Source organism: Siniperca chuatsi, linkage group LG9, assembly GCF_020085105.1.
Source record: "Siniperca chuatsi isolate FFG_IHB_CAS linkage group LG9, ASM2008510v1, whole genome shotgun sequence".
NCBI classification, from domain to species: domain Eukaryota; kingdom Metazoa; phylum Chordata; class Actinopteri; order Centrarchiformes; family Sinipercidae; genus Siniperca; species Siniperca chuatsi.
Genome location: NC_058050.1, coordinates 17,914,845 through 17,942,310, shown reverse-complemented (window position 1 = coordinate 17,942,310; position 27,466 = coordinate 17,914,845). Strand labels below are relative to the sequence as shown.

Here is a 27,466-nt window from a genome sequence, read left to right as displayed (position 1 = left end):
ATTTAGCCTTTGTCCTTTCCCAGAGGACTGGATTAAAGCGCTTTGTATAATAGTTTGTCTCAAATCCCTGTTTTTTTCCATCCCTACTCATGGTCCCTGACATGCACACTCACATACCGTGAGAGATTTATTCATTTTTTTTGTTTTGTTTTGTTTGCTGATTCTGATCCTGTTAAGCTATTTAACTATTTTTTACAGTTTGAAACGCACAATAACAGGTCAAAGGATAGTAAAACAAGAAATTTGCAAGTCTTTGGCAAATAAAGGTGGGAGAGTTGGATAAAAATCAAAATGCTTGAAAACAGGAATCATTCCAAATGACTTCCGTACTATAAATGTGCTTTCCCTTTTTAAATCTGGCAACTGATTTCAGATTCTTATGATATGTCTGTTCCTGTATTTGTTTAAATAATTTTCAGAAGTTAGTAAAATACTGAGACATCCGAATTCTTATTCCCCTGCAAAACAACTTGTTTGGCCACAACATCAACTTCTCTACCTACAGTACACAGTGGGATTTTACTGCATAGAGTATGCGGGGGCCTGCAGTTGGCTCAAGGTTGATTTACCCTTTCCTTCCTCTCTCATACTGTTGAATTATATAGGACAGATTCATTTTACACCAAACATAATAGGTTTGTCCCAATAGCTGCCAAGCTGAGTGACTGCCGAAAGTGAAAATGGGGTATACTGGTGGCCCAGCGGATATCATGTAACTATGACGTCATGAGTTTTAATCCACCTAAGTGTCACCCTCTGTTGCGCCACAATTTCTTTCTGTGTGGATGAAAATAATCTTTGAATTGAGTGTGTGTCTGCATTTGTGTGCGTATGGATATTAGCTGCATGCAATGAATGTACTGTATGTGTAGGTGGGACTGTGAGTGTAGGCCCGTCAGTAGATGGATTGTTTTGGGCTGTGACTGCGAGACAGTGGAGACACACAGATCCAAGACAGCATAATGGCAGCCAGCATCAAAGTCACAATAATTCTGTTTGTGTGTGTGCATGTGTGTTCAGGGTGCATCTTTATTTCCAAGTTTCTTTTGTTTGGCTTACATTATGATGCTATGATGAATAATGGATGACAGAAATCTCTGAAGATTTAATTTAAACATGAGACATCAGCTCCAGCACAACTGTGGGCTCTTACATGTATCTTCTGTTTCCTTTTATTTCACTGTGCTTTGGTGCATTGGGCTGCATCATAAAAACACTAAATCCTGCACATTTTCATCATCCACTTTAGTAGACATTTGTGATTTGTGCTATAAGGTGGATTTGATGGCTGATTACTAGCATGAAGTGGGGCTGACAAAGGGCATAGCAATTTAATTTCAGCTTCACTCAGTATCTATTGCACAGTGAGATAATGACTATTTTGTTCATAGACGTTTGTGCCCCCCCACTACTTTTATCTCATTACCTGCAGCAAAGAAGTTGTTAATCACTGACTGCAACTCAGTTTACACAACTTTGTCTTCAACTCCATCACCAGTGAGGCAAAAAGACATTATTACAGACCAAAAAATTGGTAGTTTGACAGTGGCAATGGCAGTTTTACTTTCACACTGCGCAGTCTGTTGTGAAAGAACACTGCTCTGACACCTTCCCAACATACACACACACACAGCTCTTAAAAAATAAAATCAAATAATGTATACTTCAGTATGAGTTCTTAAGGGCTTACCATCAACGTTTGAAAGTATTCTATGTTTAATTCTATGTTTATATCTGATATACCATGTGATATGGTCACATATAGTGCTTTTCATATATTTTCTCTTGCTACTGCATGTTATTTTGTCGTGTGGGCTTAAGGGCATTAATTGAAATTCTGCTTTGTTATGCTATTGTTTAAATTGTTCTTTTACCATATGCTTTTTTTCTAAATCATTTTTATCAGGAATATAGTTTTATGCTGTTTTTAATCTATGTGTTTTATTTTATGGGTATTTATTTCTTTTGTTCTGTAATCAGCATTGGTTTATTATTATGTGAGCACTGTAATTTCCATGATTTTATGGATGAATAAATTGCACCTTGACATTTCTGGGTAACTGGATCTTTCAGTTGTGGGCCCCTTGACCTGTTAGAATTGAACTTTCAGAAAAGCATTATTCCTTGTTTAACTACTGTAAAGACCCTAAACACAACCATCAATTTGATCACAAAGGCTACTGTACAGTGTAATGAAATGGGTCGACTGAGATTGGATAGCTTTACCCTCCATCACATCATTTCATATAAATCCATGCCTCATTTATGACAAAATAAATGGAGGATATTGTGAAATTGGGTGTCTTACATAAAAAAGGGGACCCTTGCAGTAGTCCTGGACACGCTGGGCCCCTCTCCTCCTGTCAGTGAGCCCCGCCAGCTGCAGCCATGTTGGAGGAGCTCAGGCTCCAGCAGCAGCAGCAGCAGCAACAGCAGCGCTAACAGCTAGCGTCAGTGGACACCGACTACCGGGCACGGCGCTGTTGTGGACAAAAACGGACAGGGAGAGGGACTCATAACGGAGAGATACAGCCACCAAGCCGGCTCTGATATCAACGGGTATACATATATAATATTCAAACTTACTGGCTGGAAAAGGTGGCCGGTTAAGGGGAGTAGTTGCGGCCGGGCTCCAGGTCTAAAAAGCGGGTAAGTATTGATCACTCTGGGGGCGGATTAAATGGGAATAACCCACCGTTAGCCGAGCTAGCTTAGCATTAAAGGGGGTAACACACACAGACAATGGGGTTAACGCGAATGCAATATGAGGGGGTGTTTTTAGGAGCTGGTGTTAGGATTTATGGTAAAATATCGTGGACTGAATGATGTGAAATACTGGTCATTTTGACACCGCGAAGTCATTTGTATTCCTAACAGACAGACAGACAGTGGTGCAGTGGCTGAAACCACCCCTCTCTGTTTCTCCAGTTAGGTGCAAAGGTCTAAGCCAAGGAGGATTTCTGTCATGCAGAGCAACAACGCTGTGCCAAAACATCTGTGTTTTGATGAATAACGAGTTGCTCAGACTGAGACTTATTGTTGCAAGCAACGGTTTTGAGACAAAAGGGGGCAGTTCGTACATAACCTGTGCGTCTCTACTGCTTTGGGTTGCTTGTCAACCACAATACTGTACACTTATCGCTGTGGTAGGCCGAGTGAAATGTATTAACATTTGAACCAGGCCTGGGTTTTAGGACCACAAATCACTTCTTTAGCATGCGCGATGGGATTAAACTAATATTTTAGGTGCAATGCTAAAATGTTCAGAACTAAACATCATGTACAGTCTGGTGTCCAGCAGCCCTGTAGGTGTGATTAGTCTTTGTTTTTCTTTTGGTTTTCAGGGGTTTTGGAGTCAAAGTCATGTCTCCTACAGATTTCTGTTTTCCTGCCTTTTTCCCATCTTGTTTCCTGCCTTTATGTGACTGTGTTGCCCCATGATCACATCTCTGTACACATCCCCTAGCATCCAAACTGGAGGGTCAGGACCCCAAAAGTGTATCCTCAGATATTTTGACATGATTGTGGACAAAAAAAAAAGAACATTTAATATTGAATGACAACTAGCAGAGGAAATATTTGAATGTTTCATACTTGAATACACGCCTTGCTAAGGCTGGTATTAGCTCACTTTTTAATAAATAAAATCAAAATGTGATAAAATGTTTCTAATGACTTCCCACTCGCTTCCCGCTGTTCCCGAAAAAGGGATATGACAGCATTTTTTGGCAGTTAGTTATCAGGAAATTTCACTTTCCTGATTTTCATTAAGTCACTTCCCAATAAATGAACACAAGCTGAAACCTTACTGTGTAGATATTATCGAAAGCCTAGTTAATGTTTGCCAGATTGCATGTCCAATCATCAGTGCTGCGATTCGTGGCTGTTTTCAGGTGTTGTACACAGGTCTACAGTCAGATAAATGAAAACCTATCATGTGCATATCAGTCATTTTTTGCCATCTGTCTTAACCTGTGTGATTTAAATTTAAATGTCTGATTATAGTGTACATATGAAGACTCTTTCTCACTTAAATTGCATTTGTTAGTAGATCGTATTTTTTATGCACTTGTTATTCATACAAGAGATGAATAGGAGGGCTTGTGCTTTGCTGTGGCTTTGTTTCTCTTGCTTGTCTGTTCTCCTAAGCCTCCTCTCCCATTACTTCCACTAATCCGAAGAGGCAGGGATGGGGAAAGCAACAATGACGATGTTAGATCGATCTTTACACCAGTCTGTTTTAAGTCAGGAAAAGATAAAGATGAGAGACAGATGAGTAGTGGATAAGATGGGAAGCAAAGGGAGAAGGCGTTTTGAAACGAGAGCTTAGGAGAAGGAGGCAGCTGTTTGGAAATGAAACTCAGCCCCCAGGTGTGTCAGTCCGAAACAGTCAGTGGGCGGGTGTTTTCCCTCTCCTATAAGTGACAGCATACAGTACAACCAGGAAGTGGAGAGACGGAACAGGAATATATACAGGCGTCTTTGATTCAGCAGAGGTACAGTCCTCTGTGTGCCGACTGCCAGCATGCAGTTCTGGGATTTCCTGGGCTGCACCAATGGAGGTATGAACGTGTGTAGTCATACTGAGGGCTCAGGGAATGTGTTCGGCTATGATTGGATTGCTGTATGGGTGCTCTGTGTTAGTCAGGTAGAGAGGGTCTGGCAGGCTGAGGGCTGGAAAGGAATTTGTGCTGCTCACCGCTGTGCAAGCAGTTGCATGTGAAAACCTCACAGACAGGTAGAGTGTGGAGCACAAACAAAGACGCTGAAGGCTCTGATACAGTGTCAGCCTGCTGTTTTCCTTTGATAAACCCGGTTGGTTGCTTCTGACAACAGATTTGACAAATGAATAAATTGGAACAAATGAAGTGATTGTTTGTATCTGTTGCCCTGAATGTTTTTTGAATTTGGTTGCTCGGCTTGTTTCCATGAAACATAGAGTGAATGGATGTGTGCTGTCCTGTCCAAATGGAGTTTTTTTTTTTTTTTTTTTACTTGTTTACCTTTCTATAATATGATGAACCATTTTAAATTCCTACAAACCTTAAGATGAAATATAACAACCACTGCTACCACTACCACTTACTATTGCTCCAACTGTTCCTGTCATTGCTATTCTTACTGTGACTATCACTACCACTGTGACTACAGTTCCCAAAAAGTGCTGCCACACTTCACCGGCACTGGCACCTATGACAATGAAAGACAAAAGATTGACAACTATAATTTAACAATCTGCTTATCCAAAGGAGTCAGTTTGATCTGATAAGTATAAGAAATGTTAAAAAGCAAATAGTAAACCATTTTGTTCTTGTTAGAGTTTTATTTACCTTTTTAACAAACCCACATATATGTCTATGCAGTTGAATACAGATGATCCTCAGACCTATGGAAATAAAGAAATAAATGTGTGTTTGTGTCTGCAATAGTTACTATATATAAACACACACACCCTCTTAATCTAAAAAGGATGTAAAACTCTGCCGTATAATGTCAGTTAAAGTTGTGTTGTCTCGTGCCTTGCCTCAATTGTGGTTACTTTATTGTGCTGTATTGAATTCCAAGACAGTTCTACCTCCAACACCCATCCTGTGCCCTGGGCCATGTTTTCTGCTCTTGCACTAACAGCTATAGCTAAGATACCTGATGGGTTGTGTCATATTCTTCCCACTTACATAGATGAACACATTGTCGGATTCACTTAGCCTAATACCTAAGTGAGTGTCTAAGCAACGTAATGTAGTTATATTTGCACTTTAGCAATTTAGCTGATGCTTCCATCCATTAAACTTTCCTGGAAGAATTAGTTGTCAGATTACAAATGAAAATAAAAATGCTAGATCTTGAACTTATTTATGCCTGTTTGTTGGAGCTATGGTTGTCCTTTAATTGGGACAGTACAGCAGCAGGATATCTGTTAAGACCTGTGAAACTATGACTGGAAATGTGCTATTGTTGTGTCATCATCAGTCTTCCCCTATTTGCATCCATAGCTCGCTGTTTTGTTTAACTTATTCCATGTGGTCAGCACTCACTGTCAGATACTGTGATTGAGAAATAACTTGTATTACACCTCATCAAAATAATATATACTCTTTTAGGTTTACATATAGTTCTAGATGTATTTTCGAAGCAATGGGCTACACTAAGCAAGTTTGTGTGACATAATTGACACTCCCCTATAGCTGACATTACCATTAGGCTCTGCAATATGGAAAAAATCAATGTTGCAATCATTTTAACACCTGCTTCTAAAATCCATATATAGCACAACATCTGTTGTCATGTCAGGTTGTCTAGTTGATGTTCATCACATTGGATTGCATGATAATGGGAAGTCAAATTTCCTTGCATTTTACTTTACTTTGCATTTTCTGCAGAAATGCATCTAAAAGTTGTGATTAGACCAGCAGCCAGAGAAGCACTGGATTCATTTTTAAATATGACTAATGTTTCCACTTATGAGGTTGTTAAAGTATGTTGCACCTCAAGTGTTTTAAAAGTAAGAACAGATACATTAATCCATGGTTGGACAGTTCTGGCTGTAAAATGTCATATCACATATGAATATTTTCTCTTTTCATACCACAATTTGTTTTTTTGTATCTGACAGCAGACACATTTTTTAGTCAAGTAGCTTACATAGAGGAATTCATATAAAAACATACAGCAAAATACCAAAAACTGTGGGTGTCTAATAGCAAAATCCTTTATTCTCAGTTCCTATAAGAATTTATAGCTGTGAAGCTTCTGTGGGACCCCAGAGACGTGGTGGTTTGGATTAATGTATTTGTAAACGTTAACTTTGGTGCAGTGCACTGCACACTGATGTAGAGCCATAAAACAGGTTGTAAAAAAGGCTTGTTTGTGTAAAAAAAAAAAAAATATGTCAAACTGTAAATCTGTGAATTCAGGGGAAAACAGTGAGAATATGAGGGCATAATGGGGGATCTGAGAGTGCATGCTGTAGTCCTGCCCTGTATATAACTGACTTTATATAAAGCCAAAAACATTTTACTCTTCAAATAATGTCACTCACAAATTAATCATTGTCATTCTGTCGCATCACTGATTTGATCCACCTCATAAAGAGATAGATAGAATGACTTAAAATAGGAAAAATAATTATTGTTATGATTTTGTGGTTATGATCTGACAGCTGGTCCCAAGTTGGTAAAATACCTGTGTTAAGTTTAGTATCTCTGTTGTATCTTCCTTTTTTTATTTGCAACGAGCAGACTTTATAAAGGGTTTTGTACTGTGTACTACTGACCTCTCTGAACTGATATGGCTGCACTGGAAAATGTAGTAGTGCATTATGTTCAAGCATTATTGGCACCTACAGGATGGCCACTCCTGGGTTATGTACTGTAGCTGGCCTGTGAAGGTTATTAACACAGGTGTTTCAACAGACAACATATAAAAATGTTTTAGTGACGTCAGCGCATATAAAGGCTTCTTCTGCCAAACATAAAAAAATGCAGATGTGAAAAAAGGCACTGGGGTCAGTCAGACCATTTTCTGTCTTACTTCCCTATCTCTGCAGTAATCCCAATGCTACAATAATGTTTTTATAGCTGCTACTTACAATGACAGCTACCTCATTAAACTACTGTGGTGACTTTATTCTCCTCTCTGATGTTGCACTCAGTCCTGCATCACTCTACTCTGTTGTACTCTATTCTGATCCAGGCTGATCAGTGCAGAGGAGCTGCAAAAGGCTGTTGTTGTTTTCTGGATGAGAATGGAGTTGTGCAATACCCTTTGCGTGGTGTCAGCTGTAGCGTAGCCTCTGTGGTTTACAGCCAGAGGCGATCGTTTTTGACTCTTGAGTGGGAGAGAGAAAGAAAAAAGGCTGAGAGCGTGAGGGGGAAAATGTGATAGAGTAGGAGGGAGAAGCTTGCAAGTGAAAAATGTTATAAGCGGTTCCAGTGACAGATGTTTCAGTACTGTTTTTATAACAGGTTCTAGTTTTGGGTCATTATTTGTGGATATGAAAGATTAAAGTTGGGTTTAAAGCTAGGTCATTTCTGGTGACATTGAGAAAATATCTCTGCCTAGAGGTTTGTCTGAAGTCAGAAAAGGCAAGTCTCATGGCAAGGCAAGCATGTTGTTGTACTTCTGTTAGGTATTTGAAACATTTGAATATACAGTAGAAAAGGTTTCAGTCGTAGTCATCTGGACACTGTTTTCAGAATCACTATGACTGAAACCTTTTCTACGATAGAACACTCCTGGACGAATGAGGGACTACACCGTCTGAATATACAGTAAATGTATAAACTAAAGGCAGCTGCTTAGAGCAAATGTGTGCTTCAGCATTCTATTCATAGATATATTTTTAACACCAAGACACATTTCAGTACATCCTTAAATGCTGCTTTTATCACTAGTGACTTTTTGACTCAGAGTGAGGGAGAGAGAAAATAATGCCAGGATTGGTGGTGTTCTGCTTTTGTTAATAGCATCCTACTTGTAGCCAACGTTTTGGACACAACTCTGCCAGGAACGAATTGGATTATGTGATTAGAGGACATTATGTGAAGCAGCAGTGAATCCAACCAAGTAAAATGTTTAAATCAAAGTAATAACCAAAATGTGTTTTTGCACTGGAAAAGTGAAATAAGTAAACTCAAAAGATGTCAGTATTGATTCTTAATTTGTTATTTCAGAATATGCTACTGACGGACTCTATTCACTCACAATGCGTTGTATAAAGGAAATGAAGAACATACTGCGAGTATGTTCTTCATTTCCAGTGTCCCAGTTCCATACTTCATACTAATTGTATACAGAATGTACTTCATACTAATTCTCACAGTAGATTGTGTATTATTGTAGTATTGCAGTTAGTACAAAAAAAACAACATACTTAACTGTTTTATACTAACAGGAAATAATCATGAACATCACTGCCAATTAAACTTCACACATAGACATCAAAATGTTTTTTCAAATATTTAATACTTAATTTTTTTTTAATTTCTTTTGCCACCAACCAAAATGTGTTCCAGCTATGAGCACCTGCTCAATTTCCTTTGTGCAATTACCAAAGAAATCAAGCTTTCTTTAGACTACAAACGGCTTTCTTTGAGTATAGTTTATTTTGCCACCTTTTCAGTATGAACATACTACACACTCAAAACCTGCTTAGAATTGATATGTAGTACAGAAGCGGCACACAGCTACAGCTCGAAACAAATGATGAATGCAAAAACATCTTTAAATTTAGTTGGTTGTAGCTTTTCAAGTTGCAATTTTGGTCATGTCTCTCGGTGTGTCTCTACCATATCATTTCATGTAGAAAAAGTTAAAATAAAGTACATTCATTTCTTGCATACTGTCTGTAACAAGAGCATACTTTGAACATTGGTATATAGCACATAATGTACAGTAGTAGTAGGTTGTATGGAATTGGGACACAGCTTTTATCTTATATATATTATAAGACAAAGCCTTGGCATCCTAATTGGTACCACAGACCTGCTTTGTATCTGTTGCTTAGTAACGGATGTCAGCGTAGCTTCAGGGTGTTGGACATTTCATCATATTGCTCATTTTGGTGTCATTTTGTACATGAGAGAGCGCAGTAAAGAGTGAGTGTAAAGATGGGATAGAGGAGTGGTGAGGTTATGAGACAGATTTGAGAGTTGAATGAGGCCGGTGGGTGAAGTTATTACAGCATGACAGAGCAGATATATTCTGCCAAGTCATGATTCTCGCCTCTCTCCGAATGTCTGGAATGCAGCTCATATTAAATCCTCCTGATTCGTTAGAGCTTCTGCAGAGTCACTGGTTGGTCAGTGCTGACATGTAAACCAGTGGATGTGCTTAGTGTGATTAGAAATTGACTCCTTTCAGTTAAATAGAGTAAGCATTGTAATCAATCGGATTGGACAGTCACTTTCCAAGTGACGAAAGTCCTTTTTGATGTGTTGGTTAGCTAAAATGATTTGTCAGTCAGTAAACAGAAAATTAATTGATCATATTGATAATTGGTTAATTTATGTAAGTAATTTATAACTAATGTCAGTGTTCTTCCTGCCAATGGCTGCATTTTTCAATGATCCTGTGATATGATGCCCTCCTCTGTTTAGCTCTGCTCTCTTGTTATAAAATTTTCTAACTCACTCCACCTGTCTTCTTCTCTACCTTTGTCTCCTTCTACACCTCTGTATTTATTCCTTTTTCTTTTCCTTCTTTGCGTTCCCTTTTTCATCTTTCTCTGTTGTGCTGTGGAGGGATAAGAAGAAGCTCATAAAATTGGACTTTAAATAGAATACAGTATATAAGAAAAGCAGTAGCTCATCACCATACATTCAAAAAGATACAGTTTATCTGTGCATGCATGCAAGGCAGATCTGTGCCTATCAAGTGTCTGATACTTGAGTGTATCAGTTGCATGGACAATGAATTGCAAAATGTGCTGAATTTGTTGGAGTTTGCCGGGGTCAGGAAGAAACACCATATTCTTATACTTTTGATCACAGAAAAATCTAATCAGTAAATCAGTAACTCGGCTGCTGTTGTATCATTTTCAATTATGCTGTAGTACAGTGGCACTCATTGATGCCATGACGTAATCCATTACATGACGATACTCTACTACATTGTGAATAATTCACTGTGACAGTGTTATATACACAAATGTTCACAAAAAGTGAAATCTTGTTTGTTTTTTTTTCTCTTTTCCCCCTCACCCTTTTCTGTTCCAGATATTTCCAGAATATCATACTACACTGGTGAGTACACTTTTTTCTTACATATTGTTGAACTACCTGTCAACTGGTAGAAATCAAACCTTTATACTACTTTAAAAGTATGTAAAAGTGTTTAACATCCAAGTGTACAATGCATACCTGTGAGTTTGTGTGTGCAGCGTAGATACTGTGTACAGTATCCTTTCAGTTAGATTTTTCATGATAATTAAGAGAGATTCACTTTTATTTTTCACAAGGCATGATGTTCTTTGGTCTTAGTCTTGACTCAGACTTAAAGAGAGACAGTGTTTTGTGTGTCATGGAGTGGATGGAGGTAGAGCTGAATAATTTCATAGGTATAGATAAGACATTTTATGGCCCTTAGCTCCAATCTCTCTCCATGGCTGGTTGCTAGGTAACCGCTGATCCTAAGATTTCCAAGAGGATGTTATATATTTGGAGTTGAGAACTTGTCATTCCTGAAAAGGACAGAAACATAATTTACATTACTTGACCTTAACTTCGGCAAGTCTCCAGTGGGAGACGTGCTGCCAAAGTTGCGGTTGGGGCTAACTGAAACTTATAATGAGACGATGTTTTGTAGTTTTGATGTACTTTGCTAGAAAGTAACAGTAGCATGGCACGCAGTGTGCAGACTGGGTAAACTGAACATCTGTGGCCAATAACAGCCCTGGGAATACTGTTATTCTCAAGACTGCTGGTAAGGATCACAAGTTAATTTTTAGTGGCGAGCATACTGTACATAACATTCAGCCTCTGTAACTCTGTTAGGACAGAATAGTGCAACAATTTTAATGGTGATACGACTCAGAACACACAGGAAGACAGATCTGCAGTCATGGCCTGAATGTGGCCGAGGCATTTCAGCATCACATTTTGTTTAAAATCTAGTAAATCAATGATAACTAAAGCTACATAACTGATTTTAAAAAATAGAAAATTACAGCATGGATGTCTTCAATTTCCAAAAACCAAAAGGCTGTACTTATTTTGTCTTAATCATTTCATATTGCTCATTCTTGTGTCATTTTACATGAGGATGTACCAAAGACTCATGCCTGGTCAAAACTGGCATTTGGTGTATTGGTGCTGAGCCCAATTTATGGCACAAATATTAAATTGATCATTGTTTATTGTTAAAACAGTTCTTTGTGTTTATATTGTGCATCCTAGTGTTTAATTAAACATGTTTCTTGTTGAAACTGTCCTCCCAAGAAAAACAACAGCATCAGTTGTTGCAGCAAGTGCCCCAAAACGACATATGTTTACGTTCAAGTGACAAAGCCCTCTAGTGGTTGTAGTAATTATGAGTAATCTGAAGGGCTGTTGCATTGTTTATTGACTTGTTCTTGTTTGGTGCAAAATCTAAAATAATTGAATATATACCTACATGCCGTCCACCAGTTTGTGTCACAAAATAATCACAATATTATTGTTGTCAGTGTTTTGCAGCTGGAAGCTTAGCTAGAAAGTGTTCATGATCATCTTGTCCTTTGGCGTATCTGAGGGATTGAGTGTCAAGAGTGCTTTATTGCCAATGAAGAGCTGGCATGCTGCAGGAGCAGGTGAAATATGTTTGGAGAGGAGGAGAGACAAGTGAGGAAAGAGGGCAGCAGAGACCCGCTGAGGGCAGTAGAAAGAGACAGACAGACAGACAAGGGGGATAATGAAAAGAAATACAGAGGGAAACAAGTGTTCTAAGAGGCCAAAGTGTGGAATGTATGTTTTCAGTGGCTAAGCTCTAATCCTGGTAAAACCTGGTGTGTGTGAGTGTGTTGGGTTTGTGTGAGTGTCTGTTTATTAAACTTGGAGTGTTGATTAAGAATGTGGTTCCTATTAACATATTTATTATTTATTTAAGTACTGTCCAATCAGCTCGCCTACTTTCCACTGCATCAAGTCTCAATTACAATATTTCTATCTCTCCTTCATCCTCCTCCTGTCTTTCTCCTTCTCTGCCCTACACACACACACACACACACACACCCACACACCCTTCCACTTTGGTTCTGCCTGTTAGTGAGCAGAGCAGCTTTTTCGCAGCGTGGTCACAGCAGCATATACCGAAAACACAGCAGAGGAGAAACACTTGGCTCACACATGCACACACTCACTTTGAGTATTTTGCGCACAGACTCTTTTTGCTTTGCTGACACTTACACACACTTTTACACACACACACACACACACACACACACACACACACACACATGCAGTCGCTTACCTGCTTAGCCACACGCGCTCTTGTATACATACACTCTCTATCTGGCTTCCACACATACTCTCTCACTCTCTTTGGTGCACTCATTTCGACTGCTCAAGGATTGCACTGGATATACAGTGTGTGTGTGAGAGAGAGGGAGAGAGATTGGGAATGATGTTGTGATCTAGTTGCTCTTCCGCGGCTCCAGAAGAAAGCCTTCAGAAGCCAGACTGAACAACACACAGCTGACTGACTTGGAAACAGATTTACTGCATCAATTTTTTTTTTCCTCCAACCCACTCCTGCAACGTCATTTTCTCTTCGTAGTCCTACTCCCATCCTGCCTGGTTTCACATCACAGCTTTTTTTGTTCCTGACCTTTCCCTTCAGCTGCTTTGACCCGGTTAACTCCTGCAGGCTCAGAGCATTGTGGCAGATCTTTGGAGAATGTGAGGCTCAGCTTCTCCCTGGGGTTTCTCCGCTTTCTCTCTTCATCCTGCTCTTTATTTCTTCTTTTTTTGTCTTTTTAATTCTTTCTTTCTTTTTTGATCATTCTGTTCTTATTAAACTCATCCTTTAGTCTCTCCCAGTCTTGTCTGTCTTCGTCTGTCTTCATCCTTCTTTTTCTGTCTTGCTCTCCTTTTTCCATCCTGCGTCGGTCACTCTCATCCACCTCTCCCTCACTATGCTCCATTTCTCTACGTCTCTCTTTGCCCTACATTTTCAGCTCTTTCTTCTCTGATGCCAGTTTCTTTTTCTTCTTTCTGCCATCCATCCTGCCGTCTCCTTTGGACAACATTGTGGATTAACAGAACAAAACTACTACTACTACTGAAAATTATACTTTGATGTGATTATATGGAGTCTTACTTTGCAGCGTTATTGTGTAACCTGGATGTTTGACATACGTTGCTAAACCCTGTGAGTTAAGATCGTTCTTTGCATTTCACATCAAGGATTGATTAATTGGATCAGCAACTGTGCACCGAAGACCTGAATTTGATATTTTGTGAGGATTTATTGGACTGCAGGATGGCCTAATGGGTAGAGAAATCATCCCCCCACCACAGAAGCCAGGCTCGAATGACTGTTTCGGGAAGCCTCCACCCTGCTGAAGTGTCCTCAAGCAACTTACTGAATCCTCTTCACCCACAAGGACTCTTTTGTTGTTGCAGAATAAGGTCTGACTTCCAGATTAACTTTGACGTGGACAGATTCTGCATGCTGGGCCACAGTGCATGTGAGAAGCTGAGTCAGACCTTTTATCTCTGTGTTATTTAAAGATGAAAACATTTGGAGCATCTCTATCAGCTGGACTTGGACCCTGATGATAGGTGTCGAGTGTAGTGAGCTAGAGCATAGACAGTAACGGACTGGTATATTCACCTCCTGTGGGATACTTGCTGTGTCATCAGATTTTACAGTACAAAGGATATTTGACATCATCTGTTTCCTTTTACTGGGCTCTTTGCTTTACTGGAGTTACTTACGACCCTGGGGCACTGGCTCTGGTTGATTTTTTTTTCTATTGCGTTTCCTGTGGCTATCTTGTGAGGTGGCTAATAGTTGCACAATGGATTTTATCACCCCTGTAACTAACCAGTGACAGCCCAGTTACCAGCACAGAAGGTCTCAATTTCTAACTTTTTGGGGAGATTTGATGATATCTCCATTTGCTTTTACTGGGCTTATTCAAATTTATTTACCAGGAATTTTTCAAAGTTGCGAAAAGCCAGGTTAGGAGCCGATCCTAGTCCTAGGCTCTATGCTGTTTTCGGGGCCCAGCAGTTTTGTCTGGGCCCTGTGGCCAGACCTTGAACAGCCCCCCCTACAAAACAAATGGAGAACAGCGGCTGCATCCCTCTCTGTTGGAGCAAGGGGGCCTGCATCTACGCACAGCACCCCCTACCAAGTATGTACTAATAAGTGTATCAATAGAAACACACCATTTGCAAACTGAATGCAAACTTGTCTACTAACAAATACAGTGTATAGTTGGATATGCTCTTGTTTACCGTCAGTGCTGAATTTAACTAAATTGTTATGATTTGCAGCTACGTAGTATTAAATCCATATCATTGTTTATCAAGTATAAAATATTCCTTTAGACAGTTGACCTTTCTCCATCTTGGTATCATTATTTACAATGAAATATAAAGTCAATTAATCCCCATGAATTCCCATGCTTGTTTGCCATATCTACCTCTGCTTGGAAGCATCTTCTTATTCTGCTAAACATTCAGTATTTCGTCAGGCTGGTTGGATTTCATAACCAGTTTTAACTTCTTGAGCTCTTTGTAACCACTGGAGAATGAAAAAAGCTGTCAAAGGCACAGAGAAGTGCTGCATGACCAGCTGTCAGTCACAAGAATATACTTTGTTTTGATTTTCCCAGCAGGTCCATGTAGCAATGTAGAATGACAGGTCACCAAAACTGTCCAATGAATTAGTTACTTGTACTAGCTTCATTTTTAAAGCACTTAATTTGATTTAATAGGGCAGTGTGAAGATGAAACATACTGAAGTGAAAAAAAATATATATCTTTTTTTTGCTTTGGTTCAAGCCTTTGTAAAACAAAATTAAGTACAGTTGTGAATTGTTGTCAGTTAATTTGCCATTTGGGTTACAGTTGTACGCAGCTGTAATTAGGTTGGTGAATAAGAGCGTGTGGGGAGATGGTGGTTATAAGTTAGCCTGCTAGCTCTGATGTCACTGGAACAGCTCAGAACACGCACACAGACACACAAACAAACACACACACACACACACACACTGTTACTGTTGGTCCTTTTTTTTTCTTGGCACGCTATCAAAAACATTGTATTTATATAGAAGTGACATTTAGACCAGTATTGAACAGTCACATATAGATTCACAACCAGTGTTTAGACTTCAAGCTTTTTCTTCTCTCTCCCCTGGTATAGATAATGCGCATCCTTGGCTGAAAACGGAAGAGTGATTGTAGTAGTGTGGGGGAGGGCAGAGGAAATTGTTTGAGGATGAGAGAAAGATGAGAGGGAGGAAGGAAGAGAGGTGGTTCAATAGGACAGGAGGATCAAATGGAGATGTGAAGGCAGGAACTAAAAGGGCTGTGAGCATGTGAGATGAGCGACAGGAGGAGATTAAGAGAGGAGGAGAAGAGAAGAGTTGTAGATGAAGGGGGAAAGTATGGAGAAACGAGGATACAGGAGATTTGGCATGTGAAAGGGAAAGGAAAAGATGAAGGCTTTGGAAAGAGACATAAAGACAGGGATAAATGTGAAGAATGAGCAGCTGAGGAAAAGAGGAAGAGAAAGGGATGGTGAAGAAGACAGAGAGACCTAGGCTCCCCCAGGATTGTGCTAACCCCAGTAACCCAGATACAAGTTAGACGAGGAGATAAACCGTCTTTCTGCTGCTGCTACAGGACAGAGCTCAACTCCAGCCTACTGTGGTTTAACAGGCTGACTGTCGTCCACTGGAGCCCCACTGAGAGAGGGGGTGGTGGGCCTGGCAGCCGCCTGCTCCCTTTCTGGCTGCCTGCATGGCCTAGTTGATTTGATTCATCTCCTTTTCCCTATTTGAGTGTGTGAGGGCATGCATGTGGGAATATAGTGCAGTTATGTTGAGTAGAAATTGGTGCAGTGAGAAGTAGTTTCATTTGTCCTGTGCTGTGTTGTGCACCTATTTTAAAACAGTAATTGTTGTATCCATATTTTGTAGTGCCCCAATTCTGGTTTTGCAAGCTATAGAGGCAGGTGACTAAAGGACGTCCTTTTGAAATAAAAAGGCCTTTATGTTCATTGAATATCAATTGTTTGTTTTGATGGCATAATGCACAAGAATGCATTGTGCAGCCAACTTGAAAGCCCCGAGTGTCAGATCTTTCCATGCTGGATAATATAAAAAATTGAAAAGTACCTGATGGCAGAAACCCTTGATCTGTACCACAAAAACTGATGCTTAGGCCAGTGGCTTTATATTCACCATGTCATTGACATTCATTCATAACAATATCTGATATTTTGAAAAAAACTAAATTTACCAAATTAAGCTTTTAATCATGTATCACAAATATTTTCTTCAGCCTAACCTGTGTATGTTAACACTGACCTCTTTTGATGAATGCAAAAACAGGTAACCATACTAGTTATGTGTGATGTAACCATATTTACAGCATAAAGTAGCTGTATGCAGGTATGTCTACTTCTCTAATAGGATTTCACCAAGCTCTATATAGTATTGTGTCGTGTGTTTCAACAATTTTAGTGTTTAATATCTAATCTGATTACTGACTGAGTGAGTGAGGGAGCAGCAGCAGATGGCTGACTGTGGTTTGTGACTCTATAGCTCCTCTGGTGCAACTGCTTCTATTTAAAAACGAGTTGCAGTCAAAATAATGCCCCCAATACATTTTTTAACGTGCCCCTCTGAGACAAGGCTTGACGGCTGGATATAAACTAAGAGAGAGTAGCTTTTATAGCAACTGAACATATGTTGTGCAACTGTATCACAACTCATGTACGTTGTGGGCAGGGTTTTGTTTTGATATAAATTTATCATGAATCCTCATGAATAGTACAGCAAACACTGGTGTACTGCATTTAAAAAAATGCTGTGACATTAGTTTTTTTGGCAACATAATTTTAGTACATGTTAGTTACACTATTTACAAGAAACAACAAAATATTTTGATATCATTACTCTGATATCCACCAAACACAAAACCTGGCATCTGCTCTCAACAACAGAACATGGTCAGTGTGTGGGTTTCTGAGATTGGACGTAGTCTGGGCATAATGTGAAACTTTATGTTCATGATTGTTATTGGAATACTTTAATCAAATAAAATGTTCTGCTGTGCACTGTTTTGTATTAGAATGGTAAATTAATCATAAATGTAATCTTTCTTTCTGTTTCTATGCATAGTCATTACATAACATTAGAGTTAGGGTTAACTCGGTCCAGGTAAACTCACACAGGGCCAGAAGCTTAGACATTTTATGAGTGTAGTGTGTAGAGTGTAGTATAATTTATTCTAGCTCTATAGGAAATATAGTGCCAACAAGAGTACTGTGTTTCATAGTTCAAACCTCCTTCCCTTTCAAATGCAGCGCTGATCATGCAGTCATTGAAGTAACAGAGGAGTGACTATAAATGATTGGTACTGCAAAATCTCACTCATATGTTTATTGTGTGCAAAGAGCCAGTATAATATTACCTTTGGTACCTTTTTAATGTGTTCTTCATGGTGATAGTTTTCATCAGATAGACAGAGTTGGTAGTTATTAGCAAGGCAGCTGGTTTTGTTATAATGAGATGATATAGTGGTATTATAGCAGCAGTACACTCTTTAGGGATTGTAACAAGCCACCCAATAATCATAGTATCATAGCCACAGTGGTATCATTTTAATTGGATGATAATAGTAATACTGTAAGAGGGACATTTGTAATCTGATTTTTGCTAATCTGTTGTATTAAAGCCTGTGACCATTATACACTTGCCTCTATTCATCACATCTACAGTATGAGCTCACTTTTAATAACAGTACACACACCTGCATGCAATAGACTTCATCTGCTGAACCAAAAAATGTCAACTTTCACTCTTTGTCTCCACTCTTTTCTGAATACACCTCATTATTTTAGCTAATAACCAACTAATCTCAATTTTGCTGTTTCTTAAACTGCACAGACTCAGAAAGAAAATGCTAAATAATCTAATAGAACCTAATACATCATGATATAACTTAGGCAGCGTTTTCACTTCTTGCATGTTTCTGGGACTTCTTGCCTTTAGTCACTGGAAGGTGTGTACATGAAATGGCATTAAAAATGTACATTTCTATTAAAGATGAAATACTTGAACTGGTAAAAATTCTTCTTGGCAGGTAAAAATTTTCTGTTTTCTAGCCCTTTACATTTGAGCAAGAAGGATCCTTTTAGGCACTTTATACGCAAAAGATAGGAACAAGTCAATGTTTCAATCCAGCGAGGATCTTCCAAAGATCTAGAAACCAAACCAAATAGCAGTTCTAGAAAAAAAAATCTGATTTACATAAAAAACTAACACTATATCTACAAAGCATACATGTACTGTATCTCAACTGGAGATGAAGGAGAATTGCACTAACAGATGATTGATTCATCTGATGCCCCCCAATATAATGTTATGGGACACTTACAACAACCACTTCAGTAAAGACTGCATAAAGGAAAACCAGTGCAATGGCTACAGGATGTAATAATGTGTATTGGACTTGTGCACAGGCCATACACACACTATTGATACAGCAAGTTCTTAAAAGAGAGTGCTGAGTCAAGTTATAAGATGCATAATGTCATCCTTTACACTTCTGTTGCAGTCATGGTGCGCATGCACACACACAGGCATGTATTTCACTTGCTGCCTTTGAAGAGGCAACTGTAGGTCAAGCTGTTGAAAGTGCTGAAACAACTTTCCCCGGATCTGTCTCCATATTTCTGCCTCTCTGTTTCTTTCTCCCCTTCTTTTAACAGTATGACGTGATCTGACCGTGACCTGAACTCAACATGGAAAAATGCTGAATGTAGTGATTTAACAGTAGTGATTTTGTTGCTTGTTTACAGGCTGTTCAACAGTAGTGAAACAACCAGGGTTGACACTAACATAAACTGACAGTTTGTCAGTTGGATTTATTGTCTCCATATTGTGTGGATTAAATAAGTCATCCAATAAAAATAATCAGATCTTTGAGCCCTTTTTAACCTGATAGATGATGATGAAGATCACAATTTTAGACAGGTCTTTTGGAAAAGTATTTCGTTTTAGATTACATCCCCAGTACTAGAAATAAGCCATGAAATTAGTCAGTCAATCAGATTTGGTTTACTTGCGCCTCTCTTGTTACCATATGATAGCCAGAATTCACAGTCAGCTGAAACCAATCACTGTAGTGATGATGACTCAACAAAGCCTGCAGGGATATCCAGGAAGTGACGGTATGACACAGGAAGCAGCAGAGCGTGCGTCTCACACAAGGATAAGATGTGTGAAGTTGAACCTATAGTAGAAAAGTGGGGGTACAGAAACAACCTTAAATCGGGTAAATGGGTGAAAGAGAGGGTCAGAGACAAAAAGGAAGAATCTGTGGAAGTGGATGGTATGTAGTTGTGTTTTGCAATATGAATATTATTCCTGCTGTAGCCTCATACTGTGGTAATAGAGTAATTGTGAAGCAAGCTATAGTTTATTTTTTCAAGGAGTTAGAATTTAAACAGTGGGTTTAATTTTTTACTTAAATTAGACATCTTGTGATTCTGTAGGTTTTTCTGTAAGCTCATCATTAAGAATACATCAGTAAGAATTCATCCTGCTTTTATCCTACAAGCCACCTACAGCCACTACTATTCAAGCAGCTACCCAACTACAGCCACTACCATTGAACACCAGTATGTCCAGAACAATTTACTACCCCTCCCACAACAGACCTTAGTGTGTCAAGCCAGATTTTAGAAACCACCAGATGGGAAACTGCAGTCTAGCAGCCATGGAACTGGTGGAGAACAGTAAAAATGTGTTTGGACCTGTTAAACCACTTCCACTCAACGCTGCAGGTAAGACTGAATGACCAGTTTACTGACTGATGTTTGAGTGGCTTGCTGTTAAAACCTAGTGCTTGTCGAGACTGACTGCCCGGTTGATTTAGCAGTTGGCTGTCCAGTGTGACCTCAGTGTTTCCCAATGGTTGAGAATTCATTTCTTTAAACTCATCTGATTAATGTGAGTCCATTAGGCCCCTCTAAAAAAGACCTTGTGTCAGTGTTTTGCTGTTTTATATTGACTCTTTCCTGACTGACTGATTGGTAGCCTTACTGAAACACGTGACCCCTTCTCATCACACATACTTACACACAAGCTCAATCATTGGCATTTAGTATATGCAATTGTGCAATTGTGCATACACACAAACATGTATATTTCCCTGCTCTCTTTCTACAGTTATCTACAGGATTTGTTCTGCATGAGTTCTCTTTTTTTATTGATTATTAATGTGTATGTATAATCTACATGTACATACATAATGTGCAGTATGAGTGACAGACTGGTGATGACTGAGAGGTTGTTTGAGTCAGTGTTTTACTGTCTCAGCTATTCTTTCAGCAGTGTGTTGAAAAGGGTTTATGAAGCACTTTCCTTAAATCCGTTGATTTTATTGCCCTCTACTATGTAATTCTCCTTTCACAGAATCAGACCATTGAACATATTTTCAATGAGGATACAACACATGTTGATTACAGATTACAGGTCAACTATGAAGTCACATTTTGACCTCTGTCCTCTCTGTTTGTCCCGCTCTTGTTTTCAGAATATGACGCCCAGTTAGCCCCAGCAGGAGCATCTGAGTCAGGCATGGCGTCGTCTTCCTACTTGGAGCCCAACCACAATCACTCATCAGCGGGTGGTTGTGGGGTTAAATCTCGGTCTGGGATTCCCGGTGGTACCAGTGTTGGTACCAGCAGCTCTGCCGGAGGCCTTGAGCGTCCCCCAGGCTCCATGGACCGGGTTCTGAAGATCTTCCATTACTTTGAGACAAACAGCGAGCCATGTACCTGGGCTAGTAATATCAGGCATGGAGATGCTACAGATGTCAGGGTAAGACACACAAACATTTCTTACCTTTCTTAGCCCTACATTGTCATCATTTCTCTTATTCTTACTCTTTGTTCATTCTTCCACTTGTTTCAACAGGGTGTCATCCAGAAGATAGCAGAGATCCACAAATTGCGCTGTGTGTCCTCTCTGGGCCTCCGCCTGACCCATCTGCACTCTGATGGACTCCATTGGTTACACCCTGATTTGGGCGTGTCTCATGTCAGGGAGCGATATGAGAAACAGCACCCCCAGGAGGAGTGGAGGTAGAATTATAACAAGATTCAGTGTTTTACGCTCACTGTCTGCTCCCACTCCCCATGTCTTCCCTTGTTTCACTTTTTCCATAAGGGTTACTAGAGAGTGATGTTTATGCATGCATGGACAGTGTGCTCAGGTCAGTGAGCAGGTCTGGGTGTTGCAATCGTTGGTGAATTGTGTTGACGATGCCTCTGGCTGTAGTTTAGGTAGCTGCAGGTTGATACTTCTGGGTTCCTCAATGATGTACTAATATCAAATAGCAGGCCAGTAACATAACTTTACTTTATTTTCCTCAGAGGTGGACAAGAGGCTGACCATTACAACAAACATAACATCTTTACAAATGCCCAATTGGACTGTATAGAAGCAACACTTAGTTACAAACCTGCCAACCAAGAGTATTTTATTAAGCCTATCTTACAAGCTACAGCTACATAACATATGGTCCCAATGAAACCATTTTATACTGTCAATAAACCATAGACCAATACCTGAAAATTACTTATGTGAACAACTGTGTACGAGCATTAAAACATATTACAAGTATTTAATATTGAGTTGCTCCCTTTTACCACAGCCCCTGTCTTGATTTTCTTGAGATTTAAAAGTCCTCATATAATGTGTTTCCTCATTCATCTGTATCTCCCTAATGTGAATACAGAGGAGTTAATAGCCAGAATAAATAAAAGGTTTACAGTTTGGCATTGACCTAAATTCAACTGGACAAGTTGACTCTATTACAGTATGTGACTTGCATGCAATGACTCGTTCTTGTTGGTATTATTTTTTGGCTATTATTAAACTAGAATTTATAGAGCGTTATTCTTTCCATTTATTTGATGCAGAGGCCTAAAATGCTATGAGGGATGATCTGCTCTGTCTGATGAAAGCATTTATCTTATTTATCTGTCTTATCTGAAAGCAGCTCTGTGCATTTTCAACCTATAATCAAAATGTGCTGGCGCTTGGTGATCTGCAGTTGATATTGTTAACAGCTCTCCTCACAATTTAGTCCATTGTCCAGCAGTTGATGCGTTACACCAAAAGTCATTTAAAATTGAAATTAATTCAACATGAACGAGTTGTTCACACCACTAACATGCAGCCGAGCAACAACTGGCAACAACTGGCAGAGCCGCAAGCCCACAGGAACTTCTGCTGCTGCCAAGCTATTGTTAGAACAGCAGAAGTTGCCCAGGGGATGGATTGACTCTGTCTCACTCCTATCCCGCTCCCTCGCATGTTTTCTCTCATTGTGTCTCTTGCGCTTGCAGTTGCTCTTTTTCACTTTGATCTTTCTCCCCATCCTTCTTTCTCTCATCTCTCACATCTGTGTTTTCTTTCTTATCCAGCTCTCTCTTTTCTCTCAAACACGCATCATTTTCTCTCTTCTCACACTCTCTTTTTGGTTCATTCATTATAGAACGACAATGTTTTATTCATTTTGTCTTCGGCCTTGATTTCCTTTGTTACCTAACTACAGTCCTGTAGCATCACAGCAGCTTGGAGCTCACTACTCTCCTGACCCATTTCTCTCCACTGCAGTTGCTGCAATATGTCAGTCATAAAATAATATGTCACTATAAACAGTGATGGCCCATATGGGTACTTCTGTGGCAAAGCTAACTGGCAAGTGTAACAGCAGGAATCTCATTATGCTTTATGGTATTACAAGGTTATCACTCTGTTAGTTCACTGTCAGCAAAATATGAAGTGCTATTTTTTCTGTGCCACCAGGACAGCAATACAGTGAGTAGAAAGGGCCTCTTTCAACTTCAAGACTTGGTTTCAAGCCACCCTGCTGAGGTGACTTTGAGCAAGACATAGAATCAACTGCTTCATGGGTGCTTTTATGTAGCTAACACATGTGTCGTAGAGCTGTGTCATAAAGCTAAAAACGACGTCTTGATATACAACATATATCTATAGATTTTTTTTTTTCATTATATCTAAGATAGATGTGGGGTTTTTCTTATTAGGAACATGTCCTGCATATTGAAATGTTTCAAAGTGAATGTCACATTGTGTGCCAGTTAATAACACTCAATCACTTATATAAATGAGGCTCCAGGTTGTTCAGACCAAAACCATATTTTTACGTAAAAAATATCTATTTCTGAATATTGAGATTGTCGTGCCTTTCATTCTGTAGTATACCTCGAACTGGGTTGACTGGGGGCTTTAAAATGCCCTGATGTCTTTGTATGCATGAGCTGTATGTTTGAGTAAGCATGCTCCTTCTATCTCTATATATCTTTAATTAGGATGCTACATGTTATTTCATTCTCTCTCTGTGTGTGATTGAGTGTGAGTGTGTGTGTGAGTGTGTGTGTATGTGTGTGTGTGCACGCACTGACTGTATGGTTATTCAGCCAAATCGTCTCTGTCATTCTCAGGTATGAGTTGCGGATGCGGTACCTTCCTAAAGGTTACCTCAGCCATTTCTCTGAAGACAAACCCTCTCTCAACTACCTCTATCACCAGGTGAGCCAACACAGCAGCATCACATAAAAAAGAGGAGACAGAAAGGTGTCCTATTTGTAAAATAATACTAAATCTACATTTTTTTTCTTTTGTTTTAAATGATATCTATAATTTTCTTGAACCAGTTCTCTCATACATAATCTGCTCTGTCACTTCCTCCCTGTCGCTTTTACGTCTAATAATAATGCAGACATACCTTGAAACAGATGCAGACTCTTACATTGGACTACTGTACAAGACTACACATTTAATGTTTTAACTTTAAGCTACTTTTATCTTTACAGCAGTGTTGTTATAAAAAGTTGTGTTGTCACACTGTGTTTTCTCCAGGTCAAGAGTGACTACATGCAACATATAGCTGATCAGGTGGATCAAGATGTTGCTTTAAAGCTGGGCTGTTTGGAAATTAGGTGAGAAACACACACACACATTAGTTCTTATGCCACAACAATGACAAAAATCAGAAGACGTTTTCCAGAATAACTGAACTAAAATATCTAGTGATGACCATTTAATTTACTGTTTCCACAAACTGTATCTCCTTCTCTCTGTGAAATATACAGGAGGTTCTTCAGAGAGATGCCAGGCAACGCCCTGGATAAGAAATCCAATTATGAACTACTAGAGTAAGATTGATTTTATTTGGTCCACACTGTAAACCATATTGCCTCTAATTTAGATTGAATGTATTTTAAGAAATATATTTAAATGATTCAAAGATAAATGTTGTGATGCTGTTATTCTTAGGAAAGACGTTGGTTTGAGAAGGTTCTTCCCCAAAAGCCTGCTGGACTCTCTCAAGGTGAGGCTAAACTGCTGTTAATGTCGAAACAAAGTCAGCCACTTTTGTCTCCCTGACTAACTGGCCAGAGTCTCCCATTTAAGTTCCATTGCTAGATAACAGAAGTGACAGTGACAGAAAATCCTTGTCCCACTTAGTCAGCTGGATGAGCTAATGGCTATTTGACTGAGCGACCGGCTGACTGACAGGGAGACCAACTTGATGACTAAATGGATGCCTGGCTGAATGTCTGATAATCTGATTGTCTGGAATTAAGTTAAACCTCCTGTTGTCACTCGCAGTGTGCCTTGTTAGTTCTCTCTTTCTTAGCTCTGAACCAACTTTGTCCCAGAAAGATTTAACCCTTGGAAATGTTTTTTCTCCTCCTCCTCCCTCTCTCTATCAGGCGAAGACTCTTCGTAAGCAGATCCAACAGACCTTTAAGCAGTTTGCTAACCTCAATGACGAGCAGAGCATCCACAAGTTCTTTGAGATACTCTCTCCCATCTACCGCTTCGACAAAGAGTGCTTCAAATGTGCTTTGGGGGTAGGGCAACACTCACACAAAGCATGTAAAGATGAATGGTGAAGTCATTCATACATTTTCCATGTCTGAAAAATCATACTAAGACAGGGGTTGGCAGGATAAGCGTATTTAGCATGTAGGGTAGAAAACATGTAGAGTGGAGTCTTTAATTTAATGGCTTGCCAGAACCATACAAGGTGAGGTTAGCAATTGCAGTTTTTGCATTTGTTCCACAGTCCTGCTTAGTATCAGTATATTGTTCTTAGTATACTGTTCTCTACAGCAAAGCAGTATCACTGTCATCTACAGGATGCAAACCTCCGTCTGTCGAAGAGGGCATTTAATGTAAAAAAATAGTGAAAACAGATGAGAACACTTAAATTGTTTTATGCTATCGATATTACATTTTTGCCAGTACTATGTTAATTTAATAAAGCAGATGATATGATAAAATGTGACGTCTATTTTAATGCTGTATTTCTCCCGCTGTCTTTCTCTCTCCCTCTCTAGTCTAGTTGGGTAATATCAGTAGAGTTAGCTATTGGACCAGAGGAAGGAATCAGCTACCTCACAGATAAGGGCTCAACGGTGAGTGTGCACATGGACAGCTCATCTCACAAGGTCTAACTTGTCCCTATTGAAAGTGCTGTGTTCAGTATTTCTTATGAACTGGAAGGCCAGAGTGGCAATCCACCATACTGCCCTCTACTGGTTAGTCTCTCCGGTGGACAGATTTTATCTGTTCCCCTCTTTTGCCCAAGTTGAAATGTGTCTTGAAAAGCCAGTGGCAAGGAAGTTTTACAAAATAGATTAATATTAGTTAGAAAAATCCATATGTGGGATCACCAGGTGATGTGATTAGGGAATCTACACAGCTGCATTAAGGAGGTTAAAAGACTGAGATTACTGTGGTTGGCATTGTTGTATGTAGAAATAGATATTCACGTGCAACTGGTACTATGGAAAATATATGTCTCAACCACGTGCATTCCTGCATGAATGATCTACAGTTCTTTAAAAAGATCATTTCCACTGAGCTGAATAAAGGGCACCAACATATACAGTACGTTATACGTGATTTTCAATATTTCTGTATATCTGTTTTTGTCTCTGCAGCCAACACACTTAGCTAACTTTAACCAGGTTCAGTCCATCCAGTACTCCGCTTTGGAAGAGAAAGACAGGAAAGGCATGCTACAGCTCAACGTAGCAGGCGCTCCAGAGGTGAAAACACACACACACACACACACACACACATACACTTTGCATACTATTCCCTTGGCTTTTCCATTGAAGGGTGGTTCTTTGCGAAACATCACTTATTGTCTGTTGTTTGGATGCTAAGTTTGAAGTAATACCTCATGTTGTATTTGAATTTCCAGTAGAACGTAAACAACTGTTAAACCATTGATTCACATGGAGTTGAGGCATTTTAAGCTGCAACCCAATGCCTATATTCTCATCCAAAAAACACGTATTTCAAAATGATAGTGGATAGTGAGAATGTGTATGTCATTTTTTTTTTAAATATGCAGGATAAAAACAGGAAATTATGTAGGGAAAGAGGGAAAAAGCACATGGGAGCGTGAAGGCGAGTGTTGCCATCTACACTTGAGTGTCAGTGTAAGTGTCTCTGTCAAGAGTGGGGCTGCGGGCGAAAAGTCCCTCCTATGTCTTTTCCTTAACACTTTTCCTACACTTCAGTGGAAAACATCATAAGGTCAAGGAAAGATGTGAAGGTGAATTCATAAGGACTTAGGAAAAGACAACCACAGTGCTAAGAGAATCTGACTGCACTTACACTAGGCGACGTATGCGATGGTGGATGTTTTCTGAAGCTGTACTACAAAAAGCACATCTTACTTCGCCCTGTGCG

General features: G+C 39.4%; 1 protein-coding gene across 16 annotated transcripts in view; it reads left to right on the top strand.

The window, feature by feature from the left end:
* The first annotated feature begins 12,854 nt into the window (after nucleotides 1-12,854).
* Nucleotides 12,855-27,466, top strand: part of LOC122881575 (focal adhesion kinase 1-like) — a 52,550-nt gene continuing 37,938 nt past the window's right edge. For 5 of the 16 annotated variants that reach the window (XM_044207917.1, XM_044207918.1, XM_044207922.1 and 2 more), the window contains exons 1-7: nucleotides 24,172-24,283; nucleotides 24,614-24,693; nucleotides 24,847-24,909; nucleotides 25,031-25,085; nucleotides 25,471-25,611; nucleotides 26,101-26,178; nucleotides 26,707-26,814. In XM_044207917.1, the coding sequence (XP_044063852.1) occupies nucleotides 24,209-24,283; nucleotides 24,614-24,693; nucleotides 24,847-24,909; nucleotides 25,031-25,085; nucleotides 25,471-25,611; nucleotides 26,101-26,178; nucleotides 26,707-26,814 (600 nt within the window). In that variant the 5' untranslated portion in view covers nucleotides 24,172-24,208. Of the gene's footprint in view, nucleotides 14,837-21,254; nucleotides 21,542-21,637; nucleotides 21,805-24,171; nucleotides 24,284-24,613; nucleotides 24,694-24,846; nucleotides 24,910-25,030; nucleotides 25,086-25,470; nucleotides 25,612-26,100; nucleotides 26,179-26,706; nucleotides 26,815-27,466 lie in introns of those variants that run through there. The other 11 variants (XM_044207926.1, XM_044207927.1, XM_044207928.1 and 8 more) reach the window with 9 other exon arrangements.